At 40.3% G+C, this 13983-nt stretch overlaps 1 protein-coding gene across 1 annotated transcript in view; it reads left to right on the forward strand.

Annotated features, from left to right (window-relative positions):
- The first annotated feature begins 874 nt into the window (after positions 1–874).
- LTK (leukocyte receptor tyrosine kinase) overlaps positions 875–13983 on the forward strand; it is a 167976-nt gene continuing 154867 nt past the window's right edge. The window contains exon 1 of the mRNA XM_089523151.1: positions 875–935. Coding sequence (XP_089379277.1) covers positions 875–935 — 61 coding nt within the window. The remainder of the gene's footprint in view (positions 936–13983) is intronic.

A 13983-nucleotide genomic window follows, 5' to 3' on the forward strand; every position in this document is an offset into this window, starting at 1 on the left:
TGCATTTTGCAGCAATAATTTAAACAGACAACTTCAACAGGTTAAGAGTGAACCATGTACTGAAAGGGTTTAGCAATATTTCTGGTGGCCAGCTGCCAATGCAGATACACCCATATGAAGCATTTATACCATGTTACCCTTCCAAGAAAAATACAGGTATGCAAAACAACTGGAGTGGCTCAGCCTTTTCCTAATCTTTTGTAGAAGGAGGCAGAAACACAAACTTTCAGAGGTTGTTAGAAGCAGGACTCAAAGATATAACATGGGAAATGGCCCAAACTCTCAATCTGCTTTTGCATGACTGCAGTGGATAAAAGAGAGGCTAGATATTTAGGAATGGCTACTCCTTTGGGGGAGCATGAAGCGATATTAATGTGGGTAGGCAAAGTTCATTTATTAAAATCTCAGTCTGTACAATTACTGCAAAGGGAACTAACTGGCTTCCCATTTATTGACACTGCTGTCAGGAACGCAGTAAGGGAGGTGACTCAATACAAGATTGCATTAAAAAAAAAAAAAAAAACCAAACAGTTTTTCTATTTAGTATCAGGATAAAAATGGATGAAAAATTGTCTCTATCAGCTCATCCAAGTTAATGTTCTTGTTTTTTTAAAAATGAACATGTATAGAGAGAAGTTAATAATGCATGCCATTCTGCTTCCTGAAGTGCAAAGAAAGTGAATGAGCATATGTGGTGATGGAACCATGAGGGCTTTAGGACCCATAAGAGCCCTCCATGGCAGGAGGTGAAATTCTTCTATAAGCCAGCAAGAGTCCAAGTGTTAACACCAGAGCTTTTGCAGAGTCTTAGAAGGACTGACACACAGGGAAAGGGGTGAGCGCAGACCAGGAGCATCCTGGACCAAGCAAAGTCATGGATTTTTTCCGACACCTGGCTCTCAGTTTCCAGCTAGTGCTTTGGACAACCACATCAGGTAAGACACTTGATTGTTGTTCTGTTTCCATTCCTTCTGGTGCAGAGTGCCTCAATCAATGAATTTTATTTCATCTTTTTGAAATAATAAAAAAAAGTCAAGTAGAAAAAGTGGCAATCACAGGAGATTGTTTTATCGCTGCTAAATACATTTTGATTAAAAAATTTCCAAGATGAAATAACATTTCCCCTCCTGGATTTGAGTGAAGAGACAGCTAATGCTGAGTCGTCAGTTATGAAGACTGGAGGCAATTTGGCTCACATATTCTGACCCAGACATAAAGCAAATTTCCATATTTTGTGCTGGTGATGAAAATGCTCTCCTTTGCTTTGGGCTGGAGCTACTGTGTGTGTGTATTTGAACATATTACCTTGGATCAATGATGTATTGCTACCAGATGCTTGTTGAAGAGGGGGAGTAAAGGCCAGGTCATATTTGAATAAAGAGAGGAAACTTTGGGACGATGTCATAAGGGCAAAAGAGGGAGCTTTGTGTGTGAGTAGAGGGACAGTGGGACAAATGTGAAAGAGGATGGGGGTGGAGAATGGAAATGTATTAGAGATCTGGAGAAAAAGGGTGTGACAGCTACTGAATGGAGTGAGGATGCATAAGCAGTGTATCGAGCAGTGGTTCTGTTTAGCTTTGTTCACCATTATCAGCTGCTGGGAATTCTAGAGGCAGGTGGGGTGCTTGAAAAATGGGGGGAAATAAGCAACTGATCTCAGTTGGAAAGATGGCAGTGGGGAGCAAAAAATGCACAATTCGTTGTTCTATCTATTATATTTTTATTCAGCCTTTCTGCCAAACTAGCTCCCAGAACAGTTTGTGATGTGAATATAATCTAGTTTAAAATTTTCAGCAGTAGCAGAGCATGCTTCTCTTCATACACACACATACAAACATACACATATACACATACACATTGTACAGTGTTGTTCACAAACCATGCCTTTGAAACTGTTAGGGAGTAGAGTCAATTATCAAAATACTTGGAGTTTGCATAGAGTGCAGATTATTGTAAACTGCTTTCAGCAGAGGCCTACTAACTTCTTACTTTGTAAAAGCAGTTTTAGTGCCGCACAACAGCGATAATAGAAGGTAGCAGTAGTTCAAGAGTAAAAGTATTCTTACAATTCTTTATCGCAACCTAACATATTTGTTATGTGCATGTGGCATTATGCTATTTGTTTCTGTTTATCAGAAGGAAAGAATTAGAGATATAGTTTTAAAGCTGCTGCTGCTTCTTCTTCTTCTTCTTCTTCTTCTTCTTCTTCTTCTTCTTCTTCTTCTTTGTCAAGTCATTTCCAACTTATGACAACCTTAAAGCAAACCTGTTATAGGGTTTTTTGGGCTGAGAGGGTTTGACTCACACAAGGCCACCCTGTGGGTTTCCATGGCCAAGCAGGGAATTGAATCCGGATCCCCAGAGTTGTAGCCCAATGCTCAAACCACTACACCATGCTGGCTCTCTTAAAGGTACTTGCCATTAAGTAAGTGTGTAAATGAGTAAGTCCCATTGAACACAGTGGAATTTACTTTGAGCTAAGCATGCATAGGATTGTGCTCTACGTAATTTATTAGTTTGGGAGTAAGGTGCCCCTGAGATGGGACATACTGAAACATGGCTCACACAATGTATCTGTTTGTTCTGAGTCATACACCATTTTAAGCAAGCCATCATCTGGTTAAAAATCACTATCAAGTGTAGTAGCTTATAAAAATTTGCATGTTTCTTTTTTAAAGGATTTTTAATCTTGTAAGGATGCTACTTTGTCCTTTTAACCAAAGGTGGGCAAAGTGAGGCCATCAAGATGTTGCCACACTGCATTTCATATCAGCTCTAGCCAGCATAAGGATGCTGGGATCTGCAGTCCAATAACACAAAGAAGGCTGTACTTTGCTCACCCGTTTTAAATGGTCACAGATGTGTGGTCATTAATGCAGCACTTTCCCAAGATGCATCTAGTTGCCTAGCATATTGAACACTACTCTGGAACGCTGAATTTTCAGTTGTATGTAATTTTCCCAGAGTACTTGTTGGCTGTTGCATCTTTGTTTTCTACTAAATGGAGAAAGCAGAAAGAAGCATATAGCACTGTTAAGGGAAATATTATCTTTTTGCGTAACACAGGACTCAGTAGAGGACAATGTTTCCCTTTCATGTTTCTGTATTTGTCTTTCTGCCTTCTTTGACAAAAGGTGCAGTTAATAGTGCTGTGCATACAATTTAACATGCTGAAAATGACAACTTTTAGTATTATGTTTTCAAACATGTTCCTTCTTGTTGTTGTTGTTGTTGTTGTTGTTGTTGTTGTTGTGTATCTTCAATTTGTTTCAGACTTATGGTGTCCTTAAGGTGACCCTATCACAGGGTTTGGGGGAGCTGAGAGTGTGTGACTTGCCCATGGTCACCCAGTGGGTTTCCATGGCTAAGCAGGGAATCAAACCCTGAACTCCAGAGTTATAGTCCAGCACTAAAACTACTACACCATGCTGGCTAGCAGGCAAGTTCCTAGACCACATAATATAACAACCTAATCCCATCCTAGAGTTTTAGATAATACTGCCCATTATTCCTGATCATTGGTCATGCTGGCCAATGTAGCTCTCCAAATGTTGCTGGACTGTACCTCCCATCAGTCACGCACGAAGGGTGAGAACTGCAGTTTTCTAAAGGTGGGGGAAGATGGGATAGGAACTTTGGAGGTGATTGTACAGTCAGGATAGGGATGTGGATTCTAGAATTTGCAATGGCCAATGGGGGGAAAAAACAAATATTTTAGTAGGTAGAGAGATCTTGTAGCACCTTTGAAACTAACTGCTGCCCATTTAGGTGCAGCAGTTAGTCTCAAAGGTGCTGCAAGATCTCTACATACTGATTTTACAGACTAACACACCTATATTTTTGAATTCTACCAAATATTTTAGTGTTTGGCAGAATTAGTAGTATATCCTTGCAAAATTCATAAATATATGCAAGTGTAAAACTTTATTATCACAAACCTATTACTGTCATATCCCCCTTTCCCCATTACACTTGGGGAGAGGTGAAGTGTATGCATTTATTTTGTCTACAGTATTTAAAACTCAAGAGGCTAGTTGTTCTTGAGGTTAAAGATATACTAGAAAAGCATAACCATCATGCAATCAACATTCAAAAATTTCTTGAGCTACTCAAACATGACATTGTGTGTGAATTAACTGGCTGTACGCAGCGTGGATCTTTGGCATCCATGCACAAGCATTTTAACCTCTAGCTTTGAAGGGAAAATGCATACAAACACCCTCTCAGAAATGAAATCCTGGAAAGGAAGGAGACCCTTGAACAATGACAATGCTAACAAGTGAGAGAAATAACGATGTTAATAAAGATTTCCCCGAAAGGCAAAACTAGGTGCAAAATGGACTCATTAGTGACAATTAATTTGCATCCCTTTGATTTTATCAGGTCTGCTTTAGGTAGAACCAAAACTGAATTTAGCCCTTGGTAAATATTTAGAGATAGTTGAAGTGTATCTTGTCAACTTTGCAAAATTTGCAGGGGTTAAAGAATTTAGCTTATTTCGGTGCAGAATTTGCTTTGCACAAAATTTACAGAGCTCTGCCAATTTGGATGTAAGTCTAAATTGTGGCTGGTGTTCACAAAAACTTATGCCAACTAAAGGTGCTTCAAGACCCCTTGTTGTTGTTTTTTTGTTTTTGTTTTTTTTATCGAAGCTTTTAGTAGACATTCTGTGAGGCAAATGTTAGCCCTTGTGTGGAAAGCCCTCCGCCCTGCCCTGGGCTGTTTGTGGGTGAAGTATTTCTGTTGAACTCTGCTAAAGCAGAAATCAGCCTAAATTTAGGAGCTGCTTTGTCCTTCTCAAAAGTAAATTGAAGGTCTTGGTGTTTTTCATTGGTACAGTTCTGCCTTTGCACCCTGCAATCAGAAAAAATAAGCCCCAATAATGGGCACGATTGGTGCTGGGTCATTGTGACCTCTTTAATGCAGCCTGAACTGTTTCTGATTCTGTTCCTATGAGAAGAGCTGATTTGTATCTGACAGTCATTTAGTAATGGTAAAGGAAAATGGACTGTTACAGTTCAAGCAGTATCTTTATCAATTATGTTTGTAGTAAGAGTCATCCTATTCTGTCTCTTGCCTTCATAGTTTCTTATGAACTGCTGTGAAAACTATGGGAATTCAGAGGAATGGCTGCTGCTGAGAAACAGTTGCTTGCTATTCTTATTAGAAAACCAGTTACCTCTTACAGCAACAGCAACAACAACAACATTTATATCTTACCCACCTCTCCCAATGGAGCAAAGGAGGAAACAGCAAATTTGAATACAACAACAGATGGGCCCATAACATGAGTTAAAAACATGTAAGAATAGTTTAAAATACATAATATGAGTTAAAAGAGCATAACATCAGTTAAAAGACCATACATATTAAAATAATCAGTTTATAATTTAATATGCATAATTTAAAAAACATCTACATCAAACAACAGCAAAACATGCAAAGAAACTACTTACCTTTGCTTTCACATTCAGTAAATATCTGCAAATAATATCTAAGCCAGAAAGAGGAGTAAAAATATTAATGGATGCCATAATATAAGTGATTCCTCATAGCTAATTACTTGCTACTTGAAGGTGGAAGTAGTTTAGCTACATCCACACAGTTCCGTACATGTAAAAAGATAGCAGAAACTGCTGTGCTGTGCTTATGCATGAGGGGTAGAGAGAGAGACATTTAATGCATAAGGTTTTTCTTCCATAGAAGACAATCCAGGTCCAAAGATTAAGTTAGGAAAATCTTTATCTCTTTTCTTGTAGTCATCCACATCTTCATAAACTAGAAAGCTGGGCCAAAGCTAACAAAATGAAATTCAATATGGAGAAATGTAAGGTACTGCACTTAGGGCAGAAAAATAAAATGCACAGATATAGGATGGGGGACACCTGGCTGAAGGAGACAACATGTGAAAGGGATCTGGGAGTCCAAGTAGACCATAAGTTGAACATGAATCAACAGTGTGATGCGGCAGCTAATAAGGCCAATGCAATTTTAGGTTGCATCAATAAAAGTATAGTGTCTAGATCAAGAGAAGTAATAGTGCCACTGTATTCTGCTTTGGTAAGGCCCCACCTGGAATATTGTGTCCAGTTCTGGGCACCACAATTTAAAAAGGATGTGGAGAAACTGGAGCGTGTCCAAAGGAAGGTGACTAAAATGGTGAAAGGTCTGGAAAACATGTCCTATGAGGAATGACTTAGGGAGCTAGGGATGTTTAGCCTGGAGAAGAGAAGGTTAAGAGGTGATATGATAGCCCTGTTTAAATATTTGAAAGGATGTCATATTCAGGAGGGAGCAAGCTTGTTTTCTGCTGCTCCAGAGAATAGGACCCGGAGCAATGGATGCAAGCTACAGGAAAAGAGATTCCACCTCAACATTAGGAGGAACTTGCTGGCAGTTAGGGCTGTTTGACAGTGGAACACCCTCCCTCGGAGTGTAGTGGAGTCTCTTTCCTTGGAGGTCTTCAAACAGAGGCTGGATGGCCATCTGTCGGGGATGCTTTGATTTGGATTTCCTGCATGGCAGGGGGTTGGACTGGATGGTCCTTGCGGTCTCTTCCAACTCTATGATTCTATGATTCATGTGGATTTTATAAGAAAAGTAATTAAATAAAGATTCCTGAATGTGCCTGAACAAACAGTGTTGAGTATGTGTGTAGTGTGTGTGTGTGTTGGAAGATTTCAAGTTGTGAGGGAGCCAGGTTACTGGGAAGACTGTGGGAATGGTAGCCCAAAAAGTAACTTATTTAGGCCTTAACACCTTGGATAGCTCTGTGGATCAAACTTTCACTATGAGTAGCAAAGCAATTAGGCAAAATAAGCAATTTATGTACACATTCTGCACAATTGATTTAGGTTGCAGGATTTAAGTATCTATAACTGAATTGCACACAAGCACACACATTCACATAGAGACAGTATTCACAACCCTGGATACAAGCATAATTATTTTGTATATTTTAACAGAAACAGTGTTGTCACCACTGACCTAAACAACGGAATAAAATTATATTGAAGTAATTTTTATATGCACTCACTACACCTCAGTTGAATTGCTTGGGTGGGGTAGGGTGAGTGAGGACTAGACTTGAGACTTCAAAGTTTGGTTCCTATAAGCCACTTTCTGGCTCAGTACCTGAGCAGTTATACAGTAGCCTTTCTCAGGTATATGTTTGTACAGACCAGGAGTAGGAATTATGCATCCTGTCAGCTGTATGAGGTCTTGGGGATGACAGCATCTTCCAGCTTTTTTAAAAAAAACACTAGAACAGTTACAACCATTGTGGTATAGTGGTCTGAGCATTGGAATAGGATTCTGGAGACCAGGGTTGTAATCCCTGTTCAGCGATGAAAGCATTGGTTGTCCTTGGGCAAGTCACATTCTCTCACTCTCAGAGGACAATGGCAAATCCCCCTTGAATGGATCTTGCAAAAAACAAAACAAAAACAAAACCCTACCTCATGATAGGTTCTCCTTTATGGTTACCATCAGTTGGAAATGACATGAAGGCATACAGCAAGAATACTTATATATGCTGCATCCTCTAAAACAGCAAAGGCTTTCCATACATCTCTAAAAAGCTACTGGGAAGGACATGGTATAACCCCCAGTCATCCCGGTCAGTGGCATCCCCACTCCTGCTGTCATCAAGGGGGCGGTGCCGGCCAAAAGGGCACACTTGGCCCTCTCCTTTGCTGCTCTGGAAAAGCTGGGAGGGGCTCTGTACAAAGGGATGGAGTGTCATTCCTCTTCTGTGGTGTCACCCAGTGTGGTCTGCACCCCACACACATGCTAGTGTCATTACTGACCCCAGTGAGAGGCCATGATGCTATGTTGCAGCCTTGCTGAACTCTGGACAACCAAGTAAATCTCCCCTCCCTCCCTCCCTTTCTTTTGATGTGGTTCTTGGGTTCTAGAATGTGTCCATCCCTGGTATGGACAAATTAATGTAAACCAAAAGATCACAGGGCTGGCAACTTGTTCTATATCTACACATGTCTATTGAATACATAACATTTGACAACATGAGCTTGTGTTCTGAGTTGTCTATCACTGTCTATATCTAGCTATCTTGTGTGAATGAGCCCTCGAAGCTTATCACACACATTATTTCCCCCCTTATAGGAATGGGGACACTTGGGGGCCGCACGTCACTGGGAAAAAATGGATTTTATCACACACCAAAGTGTCCTCAAAATGGTCCCATTCCATTTCCTGCCCCAAGCTGACCCCATTCAGTGCTGAGGGGTGCCATTTTGCTCAGCCGAACATTTAACACCCCTCAGCACTGAATGGTCATGGCTTGGGGTGGGGAATGGAATGGGGCCATTCTGAGGACACTTTGATGTGTGGCAAAATCTGTTTTTTCTTGGTGATGTGAAGCCCCGAGTGTCCCCTTCCCATTCCCATAATGGGGAAAATAATGTGTGTGATAAGCTTCTTCGTGTATTCTTGAAAAATGAGTAAGTGGAGCAGAAAGAAGTGGGTAGATTTTGACCTGGTGAAAATCTATGTATTTAGTTTTCTACTAAAAAAATCCAGTAGATTTTTCTTCTGGTTATATTTCAAGATACTGAGTGTTCTTTTTTTCTGTCAAATTTAACTTACAAAATAGCTGCAGTTTCTGCATGAAATATCTGCTAACTTAAACAGGAAAAGAATCGAATTTATTTTGTTTCTGTACAGTGTATTTGTTTTATCAGACCACATGCATAGCTGGAACTCTTGTTAATTCACCCCTACACTTCAATATCGTTTCCGCCTCTCAAAATGTTGTGATGGTGATCATAGGGGGCTCTACCCATCTAGTTAATTCTTTCTTTACAAATCCATCATGGATTATAACAGAAAATTGCTACCCTGTTAACATAATAGAAAGTTTTACTCTCAGTTCAGTGTGTCTAAAAAGAGGAGGTGGTGAATGGCATGACAAAGCCTTGAAGAGGACCAGGTAAATGAGGCCATAAAGGAAGGATGGATGACAGTTTCAGATTTCCAGTAAGGAAACAAGAGAGACGGGGAAACCAGACAAGAGGATGTTTTGTCATTGTTGTTGTTTGTGTTGTTGAGGGGTGACGGTTTACAAGCAACAGTGTCTTTCTATGGTTGCTATCCAAGTGAACATTCCATGATGTCCCATTATTGACAATCTGCACTGTTCATTCTTCCTTTCACCCCAAATATGCCCTGCCTTCTCTCTCCTATTCGCTTATCCACCTGGTCCCATTCTGTCTCACCCTAAGTCACCTACAACATTAAAGACTGGTAATACTATCCACTGTATGAATAGAGTTGGAATGAACAGAGTTAGAAATTAGAGTAACAGAGGAAGAATCTGGAGACAAATTTCATTCCTTTGTAATTAAATCACTGGAATTTAAAGCTTATCAGTTTCTAAAATGTAGCAGACCATTCCTGTTAGCCCAGCAGAAATCATAATGATGTATGAGAGGGAAGAAAGAGACCAGCAAAAGTGGCAGGTGCTCCAAACCATCAGACACAAAGTAATACATATGATAAAAAACATCAACATGATTCATTTTAATTATTAATTACTGGTTTTCTGCAGTTGATGTCATGAAATGTAGCTCAGCAAACTAGAAAAAAAAAGTGTCATTTGGATAGCCAGTAAAAAATTGCAGTGTCTTGTACATGAATGACAACACTCTTTGTCTGATTCCCCAACCCTGTCTTTGTTTAGTTGGTGTGTAAAGTTAAAAATGAAGCCTGCAGGTTGTTGTTTTGGAACATGGCAGCAGTCTTGTGCAAACTTTTGCCAACAGAGCAAACCAAACAGAGAAAGAATACTCATGGGATACCTTGCAAATGGATTATATTGTGGTAAATCTGAGATTTTTCAAGAGGATTTTACCACTTTCAAAAGCAAACCAAGGGAGAATGAACACTTATGACTTCACAGTAACTGTGACTTATACTGTATATTTATAGCAAGATTTGGCCCAGGCTGTATCATTGGTAACAATATGGAGTAATATTACATGTGAAAGAAACCAAGATTAAAATATGCATAGATCAAAACTCTCATATATACCAGGCTAATGCCTCTTGTTTCCATTAACTGTTCCTTCAGCATTTCATCCTCAGCTTATCGCTTGAGCTAGATAGCCCTGACTGAACATCTTCTCCCCTATGCTCTGCATGTCCAAGGCAAGTTCCTACCACCTTGGTGGCAGTATTACAGCTGATTACAGGACAGCAGATGACTGAGACAATTGTTTTCACCTCCCACCAGATCCCTGACAAAGGAAATGCTGCCACCAACAGGTTCTCTTTTAGTGAACCTGATGGTCTCCTTTGTGTCTATGCCTCTCAATGGATGGATGGACACAGTGGCGCTGGAAGTCTAGCATCATCAGGTGACCAAGTCTTGAAAAGTGGGCTTTTGTGTGCAGATGAAAGTGAAAGAATAAACTTACACACTTAAACTTCTAACACAATAGATAGGCTTGGAGGGATAGAGACTTCCAGTCCTTTCTGCAACCATTCATTACAAATACCACAGGGTTCAACAATCCAGAACATGTCCAGAGGGAGGCAACAAAGATCTGGAAACCATGCCCTATAAGGAATGGTTATAGGAGCTGATATGTTTAGTCTGGAGAAGAGAAGACTGAGAAGTGATATGATAGCTATCTTCAAATATTTAAAGAGCAGTCACAGAGAATGTGGAGTCAGCTTGTTTTCTGATACTCTGTTGAACCACCAGCTTCACATTACAAGAAAGGAGATTTTCACTAAACATTGGAGAGTACTCCTGACAGTAAGATCTATTCAAGGTTGAAGAGAGTGGTGAACTTTCTTTTGCTGGAATGTTTTAGACAGGTATTGTCAGTGGCATACCTAGTATATTTGATATCATGTGCAGATCATTTTTAAATGCACCCTTCTTGTTTTCAACAACCTTTTCCAGGTCTGGCAGAGCTGCTGGACAAGTGGGAAAGGGAGGAGACTCATTTTCCACTCATTTGGCAGAGCCAGCAGACCCTGAAGACTTGGTGAGAGTGGGCTGTTTCTGACACCCTGAAGCCCCTCTGGGTCTGGTGGAGCTGCTGGGCAAGGTGACTTCAACTATCCTGATATTTGCTGGAAGTCAAACTCAGCCAAAATCTCAAGGTCTATCAAATTCCTCACTTGCCTGGAAGACAATTTCATTGTCTAAAAGGTGGAAGAGGCAACAAGAGGATCAGCTATTTTAGATCTGATCCTAACCAACAGGGATGACCTGGTTAATGGGGTGCAAGTGGTGGGATCATTAGGTGGAAGTGACCATATTCTCCTGGAGTTTGTTATGCAGAGGAAAGAAGAAGCCAGGCATAGTCAGACATGCATTCAGGACTTTGGGAGAGCTAATTTCAGTAAACTTAGTGAAATACTGGGGGTGATTCAGTGATCAGGAATACTAAAAGAGAAGCGAATTCAGGATGAATGGGAGCTTTTCAAAAGGGAAACACTGAAGGCACAAACGCAAACTATTACCAAGGAGGAAAAATAGGAGGTGTCTCAAGAAACCAGGATGGATGACTAAAGAACTTTCAACTGAACTACGTTTTAAATGGTAGATGTATAAGAAATGGGGAAAAGGGGAAATCACCAAAGAGGAATTCAAACAAATTGCTAGCATGTGTAGGGGTAAAGTCAGAAAAGAATGAGCTCAGGCTTGCTAGAGAGTTTAAGACCAACAAAAAGGGCTTTTTTTGAGTATGTTCATAGCAAAAGGAAGAAGGAAATGGTAGGGCCACTTCATGGAGAAGATGGAGCAATGCTAACAGAGGAGAGAGAAAAGGCAGAACAACTCTTTGCTTCAGTCTTCTCACAAAAGGAAAAGAGTACTCAAAATGAGGAAAATGGAGCAGAGGACACAATAGGAGAAACCCAGCACAGAATAAGTAAAAAGATAGTACAGGAATACCTTGTTAATCTAAATGAATTTAAGTCTCCGGGACCAGATGAACTACATCCAAGGGTATTAAAAGAAAAGGCAAATGTAATCTCAGAGCCATTGGCAATAATCTTTGAGAACTCCTGGAGAACAGGAGAAGTCCCCGCAGACTGGAGGAGGGCAAACATTGCCCTCATCTTCAAAAAGGGGAAAAAAAGAGGATCTCAGCAATTATCAGCCAGTTAGTCTGACATTAATAAAAGGAAAGATTCTAGAGCAGCTCATTAAGCAGAGAGTGTGAACATTTAGAAGGGAATACTATAATAACAAAAAGTCAACATGGGTTTCTGAGAAACATGCCAGACTAATCTGATCTCTCTTTTTGATAAAATTACCAGCTTGGTAGATGAAAGGAATGTGGTAGACATAATGTATCTTGATTTTGTTAAGGCCTTTGACAAGGTCCTCCATGACATTCTTACAAACAAGCTAGTAAAATATGGGTTAGACAATGCAGCTCTTAGATGGATTTGTAATTGGTTGACCAGCCAAACCCAAAGGGTGCTCAACAATGGCTCCTCTTCATCCTGGAAAGAGGTGACCAGTGGGGTGCCACAGGGTTCTGTCCTGGTCACAGAACTATTCAACATCTTTATCAATGACTTGTAAGAAAAAATAGGGGGCATGCTTATCAAATTTGCAGATGACACAAAATTAGGAGGAATAGCTAATACTCCAGAGGACAGGATAAAAATTCAAAATGATATTAATAGATTAGAAAGCTGGACCAAAGCTAACAAAATAAATTTCATCATGGAGAACTGTAAGGTACTATACTTAGTGTGAAAAAATGAAATGTAGGATGGGGGACACCTGGCTTAATGAGACTATGTGTGAAAGGGGTCTAGGAGTCCTAGTAGAACACAAGTTGAACATGTGATGCGGCACCTAAAAAAGCCAATACAATTATAGGCTGCATCAATAGAAATATAGTGTCTAGATCAATGCCCGTAATAGTGCCAGTCTGTTCTGCTTTGGTCAGGCCTCACCTGGAATACTGTGTCCAGTTCTGGGCATTGCAGTTCAAAAAGGATGTTGACAAACTGGAGCATGTCCAGAGGAGGGTGACCAAAATGGTGAACGGTGTGGAAACCATGTTAAGAGGTGATATGATAGCCTTGTTTTAATTATTTTAAAGGATATCATATTGAGGATGGAGCAAGCTTGTGTTTTGCTGCTCCAGAGGATAAGACCCGGAACAATGATGCAAGCTACAGGAAAAGAGATTCCACCTCAACATTAGAAGTGAGAGCTGACAGTGTGTTCCACTGTTTGACAGTGGAACACACTCCCTCTGAGAGTGATGGAATCGCCTTCTTTGGAGATTTTTAAACAGAGGCTGGATGGCCATCTGTTGGCGATGCTTTGATTGTGAGTTCCTGCATGGCAGGGGGTTGGACTGAATGGTCCTTGTGGTCTCTTCTAACTCTATGCTTCTATGAACCAGCAGACCAGTCAGACCCAGAACGTAGCCCGCCAGTGCACCGGGTGACATCCCGCTCTGACCCAGTGCAGTCCGTATCCTCCACATCCCCTAGTGATGCCTCTGAATATTGCATGGCCATTTGTTAGGCATGCTTTACCTGTAGTGTTCCTCCATTGCCAGAAGCTGGGGTAGGCAAAGATTCCAGATTTTTTATTATTATTATTATTATTATTATTATTATTATTATTATGCTTTATTTATATAGCTCTGTAGATTTTCACAGTGCTGTACATACAAACAATAAAATATATAAGAGTAAACCTGCCCATGGTGTACAATCTAAGAAATAATAGCATAATACATATAAATAATACATAACAATACAGGAAAGGCTTAAAAGAACAAGCAACAAATTAAAAATGTCAAACAGCAAATAATAGTCACACAATGCCCGGGAACGCTTCTCTGAACAGGATGGTCTTTAATTCAATTTTGAGACTAGTTAAAGAAGTGATGACCTGTGCTTGTGGGGGAAGGAAGTTCCAGGAGTGAGGGGCAGCAAGTGAAAAGGGACAAATCTGGGATGGGGCAGAGAAAA

The sequence above is a fragment of the Sceloporus occidentalis genome, unplaced genomic scaffold (assembly GCF_023333645.1).
Source record: "Sceloporus occidentalis isolate IW3139 unplaced genomic scaffold, rSceOcc1.0.p SCAF_4, whole genome shotgun sequence".
Lineage (NCBI taxonomy): Eukaryota > Metazoa > Chordata > Lepidosauria > Squamata > Phrynosomatidae > Sceloporus > Sceloporus occidentalis.